This window comes from Colobus angolensis, unplaced genomic scaffold, assembly GCF_000951035.1.
Source record: "Colobus angolensis palliatus isolate OR3802 unplaced genomic scaffold, Cang.pa_1.0 Scaffold22, whole genome shotgun sequence".
In the NCBI taxonomy this organism is placed as follows: Eukaryota; Metazoa; Chordata; class Mammalia; order Primates; family Cercopithecidae; genus Colobus; species Colobus angolensis.
Window position 1 is genome coordinate 5,175,495 of NW_012115377.1, and position 7,233 is coordinate 5,182,727.

The following is a 7,233-nucleotide window of genomic DNA, read 5'->3' on the forward strand; positions in this document are numbered from 1 at the left end:
TATTTTTAGTAGAGACAGGGTTTCACCATGTTGGCCAGGCTGGTCTCGAACTCCTGACCTCAAGTGATCCACCCACCTCAACCTCCCAAACTGCTGAGATTACAGGCATGAGCCACCGCACCTGGCCAGAAAAAAATAAAAATAAAAATGTATGCCTGTAATCCCTGCACTTTGGGAGACCAAGGCTGGAGGATCAGTTGAACCCAGGAGATCAAGACCGGCCTGGACAACATAGTGAGACCCTCATCTCTTCAAAAAATAAGAAAAATTAGGCCGGGCACGGTGGCTCATGTCTGTAATCCCAGCACTTTTGGAGGCCGAGACGGGTGGATCACGTGAGGTCAGGAGTTTGAGACCAGCCTGACCAACATGGTGAAACCCCATCTCTACTGAAAATATAAAATTAGCCGGGCGTGGTGGTGCATGCCTGTAATCCCAGCTACTTGGGAGGCTGAGGCAGGAGAATGACCTGAACCTGGGAGGCGGAGGTTGCAGTGAGCTGAGACGGCGCCATTGCACTCCAGCTTGGGTGACAAGAGCAAAACTCCATCTCAAAGAAGGAGAAAAACTAGCCAGGTGGAGTAGTGCCCACCTGTAATTTCAGCTACTTGGGAAGCTGAGGCAGAAGGATTACTTGAGCCAGGGAGGTCAAAGCTGCAGTGAGCCATGATTGTGCTGCTGCACCCCAGCCTGGGCAACAGAGCGAAACCTTGTCTCAAAAAAAAATTATTAAAAAAACTTTTTTTTTTTTTTTCAAAGAGATAGGGTCTTGCTATGTTGCTCACGCTGGTCTCAAACTCCTGGCCTCAAATGATCCTCCAACCTCAGCCTCCTGGGTAGCTGGGACTATAGAGCGAGCCACCATACCCAGCTACTTTGTGCCTTTTGTAATCCCAGTTTTCAAGATCAGGTAAACACAAAGTGAACTAAGACACTTTCTAGATAGAGTGTGGGCATGTGAACGCATGCCTGTGTCTATTTTTCTGAGTATCACAATGCGAATAGTATGCAAATGAGTTTGTGATGTGTGTCCGTGTGCAGACCTGTGTGTGTGTGTGTGAGAGAGAGATAGAAAGAGAGAGAGATAGAGTATCTGGGTAGATGAGCAGATGGATGGATGAGAATGAGAAACCTGGAGTTTCCAGGTGCAAAGGAAACTGTTCCTCCAGGTTTTTTATTTTTTTATTTTTTTTGAGACAGAGTTTTGCTCTTGTCACCGAGGCTGGAGTGCAAGGGTGTGATCTCGGCTCACTGCAGCCTCCGCCTCCTGGGTTCAAGCGATTCTTCTGCCTCAGCCTCCTGAGTAGCTTGGATTACAGGTGCCCACCATCACGCCCAGCTAATTTTTGTATTTTTAGTAGAGACGGGATTTCACCATGTTGGCCAGGCTGGATTCGAACTCCTGACCTCAGGTGATCCACCCACCTCAGCCTCCCAAAGTGCTGGGATTACAGGCGTGAGCCACCGCGCCCGGCCTCCTCCAGGGTTGTATAAAAGCAGGGGATTTGGGGAGGAAGGGAAGGATGTGGGTCTGTCCTCAGTCCCAGATGTGGCTGTGGTGTTCCAGTGGTTAGGTCCTGTTGCCTCACATCTGTGCTTTTCCTCCACGGGGACCTGTAGAAGTAGAACTTCTTGGGGGTGGAGCTGAGGGGTGGAGCTGAGGCTGGGGGAAGAAGGTGTGGGGGGACCCAGGGGTCCTGTCTCCAAGCCTGGTTACTCTTACCCGAAAAGTGTGGACACTGAGGTGTCACAGCTTCTCTTTTGAGACAGAAAGGAAGTAGGAGGGCGAGGCCCATCCAGGTAGACGCAGACACACACAGAGACACACAGCTTCCTGTAACATTTCCGAGTGTCGAATTCCGTCTCCCGGTCTCGAGGTTTTTCTTCTTGGTCCTTCCTGAGACTTCTAGGCTCCCAAGACCCTCTTGATCAGGGCAGGGGTGAGAGTGCCCCAGGATGGGAGAGTCGTGGATCCCTGAAAAGAGGAGGCTGCTCCCTCTCTTCCCTCCCCCCACCTCCAGATTTCCTCATCTGCCTTGACACCTTCCGGTGGGTGGGGACGCGTATGGACAAATTTGTGGGCTGGGGACCATGGAAGTGGAGGAAATCTACAAGCACCAGGAAGTCAAGATGCAAGCACCAGCCTTCAAGGACAAGAAACGGGGGATCTCAGCCAAGAATCAAGGTTAGGGACCTTGAGGTGGAAGGGAGGGGTTAAGAAGGAGAAGTGTGGGGGCCGGGGGCCGTTGCTCACGTCTGTAATCCCAGCACTTTGGGAGGCTGAGGCGGGAGGATTGCGTGAGCCCAGTCGGTGGAGACTGGCCTGGGCAACATAGGGAGACGCTGTGTGTAAAAAAATAAAAATAAAAAAAGAAGGAGAGGTTCAGATGGGAGAGGTAAGGGGTTAAAGGTGGGGGCCGGGGGCTCCTTCCCTTCCAAGGTGTGTGTGTGTGTGTGTTTATGTGTGCTGTAATCACTCAAACCCTCACACACCCGCTCTGCTTAACCAAAAAGCAGATTTTAGCTTCTCACTCCTTATCTTTCACCCCCTACAATTTATTGAGTGCAAAGGGTTGGGTAAAACAAGATCCCAGGTCCCCTCTCTACACCACAGAGCTCTGAGCAGGTCTCCAAACCCTCCCACTGCCCTCCACACAGGTGCCGATGACCCAGACTATGAGAATATCACCTTGGCCTTCAGAAACCAGGACCATGCGAAGGGTGGTCATTCACGACCCACAAGTCAAGGTGAGCAGACACTCACCTGCTCACATCCCATCACCTTGGGAAGGGGCAGGTGGGCAGGCAACTGCAGGGCCCCCAGGGCTGCGTGGACGGGAGGAGGCGATGGGGAAGGAAGAGGTGACGGCTGTTGATGTGATAATGAGGTCTGTTGATGATGACAATGTTGGGGAATGCTGGTGAGGGGGTCTGTGATGGTGACGGTGTTAGATCGCTGAGAGTGGCTGCTGGCGGCAGTGTTGTTGACAATGACGGCAAGCGGCATGACCACAGCTGCTGACGGTTTCAGGAGGAGCGAGGTACCCATGGTGTTAGAGACAGTGAGGATGGTTTGAGTGGTGGTGCTGGCCCCTCAAGGTCACTTCGCTGCCTCTCTGCTCCAGTCCCAGCCCAGGGCAGGCCACCCTCAGACTCCACCCAGGTCCCCCGCTGGTTGTACAGAGCGATCCTGAGCCTGTACATCCTCCTGGCCCTGGCCTTTGTCTTCTGCATCATCCTGTCGGCCTTCATCATGATGAAGAGTGAGTACTTCTTGGGAGGATGGTGCTGGGGGGCCCTAGACTTTCTCCCTTGTCCCTCTCTCTCTCTCCCTGGGTGCTTCAAGGATTTTCCTGCCCCTCCTGAACAGATGCTGAGATGTCCAAGCAGCTGCTGGGCTTTAAAACAGAGCTTTGGAATGGTGAGCAGAGGGTCTGAGGGAGACCCATGGGGTCACAGTGGCGGTCTGGAGAGGGATGGATGCACAGACACCCCTGTTTCATGCCCTCAGTCTCAAACTCCATGCAAGCCTGCGAAGAGAGACAGAACGAAGTCTGGAACTCTGTTCAGAGCAGCATCATCATGGTCAGCAGCAAGGTGGAGAAATTAGAGACGCAATTAGCAGGTGCCTGTGTAGTCTCACCTTCTGTGGGGGAAATTTGTCACCAATGCCTGGCACTGAGCTGGGGGCAGGGAATTCAGGACAGGAGATAGCCGGGGTCCTACCCTCCCAAAGCTCAAGTTGTGGAGGGGCAATGGGTGTTACCCTCTGGGTCACTCTGTAGGTATTTGAAGGCTCCTGGGAACCCCAAATCCACAGGCTCTGCTGTACCACAGGGTGGGTGTGGGGCAGGGAGGGGGCTTCCAAGGAAGATGGGGGCTTTGTTTGAGGCTCCACCGCAGCTTGACGTATCTGTTCCCACCCAACCCTCCCTGCCCCCAGTCATAAGAAACGTTGACATGAAGGTACAGAAAATCTTGGAGTTGCTGCAGACAAAGCCACGTAAGTTGGCGCCCCGAGGGGAGGTGGCGGACGGTGGGTGGGGCTTTGGATTTAGTCCCAGTTCCTCTCCCAGGGGCGGGATCTGCCTCACTGTAGGTCTCTCCCCATCCCCAGAGTCCTCACCTCAATAAATGAGAGAACATTGTGGCAGCCAAAGCTAAAGCTTGGAAGACGGGGCTGCATCTGCTAATGAAGACAGGAAATGACCCCCCTCCAGTCTAATGTGAACCTGCCCCTCGTCCCACATATAGAAAACCTCGAGTCATGGTGAATGAGTGTCTCGGAGCTGCTCGTGTGTGTGTACACCTGCGTGCGTGTGTGTGCGCGTGTGTGCGTGCGCGTGTGTGCGCGTATGTGTGCATTTTGCAAAGGGTGGACATTTCAGTGTATTCCCCAGAAAGGTGATGAATGAATAGAACTGAGAGTCACAGTGAGTGTGGCGTGCTTGTCTGTGTCACGTGACATACGTGAGTCTCGGCATGTCACGGTGGGTGGCTGTGTCTGAGGACCTCCAGCAGGTGTCACTCTGAGTGTGGGTGTTGCTGACATGCCTTGCACGGGCCTGTCTCCCTGTTTGTGTAAACATACCCGAGTGTACTGCAGCGTGTTTTGTGTCTACACATGTCATAGTGGGGGAGATGTATCTCTGTACATGTAGGTGTCGCCGTGTGTGCCCTGTCACTATCTGTGCCTGGGTGAATGGCTGTGTCATTATGAGTGTGCCAAGTTGTGCCACCCTGTGTGCTCAGGGCACATGCACACGGACAGTCATTTATCTCTGCAGTCACATTTTGTGACTCATGAAGATAAATAAAGTCAAGGGAAAACAGCGTCGCTATGGGACCTGTTATTGGGGCAACTGGAGGGGCTTTGGGACCTGGGGAGAGGGAGAGTCTGCACGTGACAATGACCCCGGGGCACAAGGGTGGGCGAGACTGGGTGCCCTGCGTGAGTACCTGTATGTCTGTGAATGAGTAACTCATTCCTTGTGTCCCAGAGTGGGTGACCCTGAGTGTACTACATCTCCCTGGGTGTACCTGGGCCCACGGATATATACAAACCCCAAGCGTGTACCCATGTGTGTAATCGTGCCCGGGAGTGCATCTATGCCACTGAGCATGCATCCATGAGTGTACATGACTCTAATGTACTATGTCCACCGCTCATGCATGCACTTTATTATTATTATTTTTTTTTGGTTTTGTTTTTTGAGACAGGGTCTTCCTCTGTCACCCATGCTGGAGGGCAGTGGTACGATCATGACTCATTGCAGCCTCGACCTCCTGGGCTCAGGCGATCCTCCTGCCTCAGCCTCCCGAGTAGCTGGGATTACAGGTTCACACCACCACACCTGGCTAATTTTTTTTTAAAGAGGTGGGGGTCTCACTATGTTGACCAGGTTGGTCTCAAACTCCTGGCCCTAAGTGATTCTCCCACCTCCGTCTCTGAAAATGCTGGGGTTACAGGCGGGAGCCACCGCGCCCGGCCATATGGATGCACTTAAGACGATTGAACCCATTCCCAAGGGCATAGGAGTGTCTGGAAACGTGAACAGGTGTGTCCATGTGCAAGGGTATACGTGGGTCCATTGCCATACGCGTGCCCTGAGCAGGTGACTAGGCCTGCAAGCGTCCCCTCCAGCGTGGGCCACCCAGAGTCAGCGAGACCCTGACCACGCGCGGAGCAGCGATCACAGCCGCGGGCCAAGTCCCGGGGTCCAGCTCCACGGACTCGCGCGCCCCCGTGCGGCCGCTCTTGGGCACCGCCGCACGCGCCCCGCCCACACCCCTGGCCCGTCGCGCCCCTGCGCACACAGCGCCTTTTACGGCGCCGTAAAGCAGCTCTGTCCAGCCGAAGGCTGCAGTTCCTGGTGAGAGACCCTACCTGCCCCACCTTGCCCGCGCCGGGCCTTGTGAGCTCCCAACCCCTTCCCCGCGGGCCTGTGGGTCCCGGGCTGGGGTCTTGGCGTCCGCGATCCCGGGTCCGCTCGCTTCGGCCCCCTTCAGGAGGCTGCGAGGAGGGTGGGTTTCTCCCCATTGTAGAGGTACGGGGCGAGAGTCGCGGGGCCCTGTACTTGCGGCGGTTCAGCTCACTTCAGCCCGCATCGCAGCCCGGTGGTGGGGTCTTAACGATCCCCCTCTCATCTCGCGCGCCCACGGCCCTCGCCACGGACGGATCTGCATGCTGGGGCTGGGGCGACCCGGAGCCCCTGGGACCTCCCTGCCCTCGCCGCTAGTTCTCCCACCTCCCACGCAGACCTCGTTGGGGTCGGCTCAGCATCCACAGACCTCCCCATCCATGGTGGGGGCGGGTTCTCAGCTGCGTCTCCAAACCCGTCTCGGCACCCGCCCCCCACCTCATTTCTCTCCAGGAGCCCCCTGCCCCATCTCCCTCTCCCTGCGCCGACAACTGATGGGAGGACCACTGTTGCTCAGCATCCAGCTTCCTCTCTGGAGACCACGGGGGTGGGAGGCTCCCAACACCTCTGGGCCCCTTCTCCCAGCCTTCAGAACCCAGGCCCATCCGCGTCTCAAAGGACGAAGGGTTCCTGCGTGACACATCGGAGCTGCCTGAGGGCTTGGGGTTGGGGATTCCCTGCTCCTTCTGCCTGGCCCCACGGATCTCACCTGTTCAAGCCCCCAACCCTCCTGGCCTTGGTCTTGACATGCTCCTATCCCACTCCCACCCTCCACCCCCTTTATTCTGGCTTTCCGCAGGAGGCGGGCAGGAAAGTTCCCGAGGGTCGTCAGTGCTGGAGCGCATGACGGGGCAGGGGCAACTGCCCATATCCCCTTGTGGTAACTCATCTCTGTCACCTCCCTGCCCTAGATCTGACGCCCCTGCCCCCATACACTAGTTTTCTAGTTACTCCCGTAGGTGGCGGAGCGGGCAGGAAGGCGCTTTTCGCAATTGAACAGTCTGCGTGCCCGAGAGTTAGGTGGTTTCCGGCGCCCTCTTCTGTTCCCCCTCGTGTCTCTCCTCCCACCTTGTCCCTACTCCTGCTGGCTCGCTGCCTGCCGAGGGTGTAAGCCTCCCCACTTCCCTGATTTATCTGGTTACATGTAATCGAGGCGTGTTTTACGCGCATCTCTTTGCACGTGGGAAGTCGGCAGTGGAGCACACAACCGTTGGCGTGGGATGAGGGTGTCCCAGGGCCCCTCGTGGTTCTCCCTCCGTCCCTCCCTGCCTGGTCCCCTTCCCAGTTGCCCCTGACACCCGCGCTTCTTGGT

The 7,233-nt window shown here is 55.9% G+C and overlaps 1 protein-coding gene across 1 annotated transcript; it reads left to right on the forward strand.

The window, feature by feature from the left end:
• The first annotated feature begins 1,635 nt into the window (after nt 1-1,635).
• On the forward strand, nt 1,636-4,837 carry MCEMP1 (mast cell-expressed membrane protein 1). Its single transcript, XM_011943577.1, has 7 exons — nt 1,636-2,185; nt 2,659-2,748; nt 3,126-3,263; nt 3,371-3,421; nt 3,512-3,625; nt 3,944-4,003; nt 4,118-4,837. Exons 1-7 carry the CDS (start codon nt 2,092-2,094, stop codon nt 4,132-4,134), a joined length of 564 nt encoding a protein of 187 aa, XP_011798967.1. The 5' UTR covers nt 1,636-2,091; the 3' UTR covers nt 4,135-4,837.
• The last annotated feature ends 2,396 nt before the right edge of the window (nt 4,838-7,233 follow it).

What these genes read in the sequence shown, in the direction of transcription:
- MCEMP1 (XM_011943577.1), top strand. Translation starts at nt 2,092, where the DNA reads ATGGAAGTGGAGGAAATCTACAAGCACCAGGAAGTCAAGATGCAAGCA. An exon ending in GATCTCAGCCAAGAATCAAG is followed by an intron (nt 2,186 to 2,658) that starts GTTAGGGACCTT and finishes CCCTCCACACAG; the next exon opens with GTGCCGATGACCCAGACTAT. An exon ending in TTCACGACCCACAAGTCAAG is followed by an intron (nt 2,749 to 3,125) that starts GTGAGCAGACAC and finishes TCTCTGCTCCAG; the next exon opens with TCCCAGCCCAGGGCAGGCCA.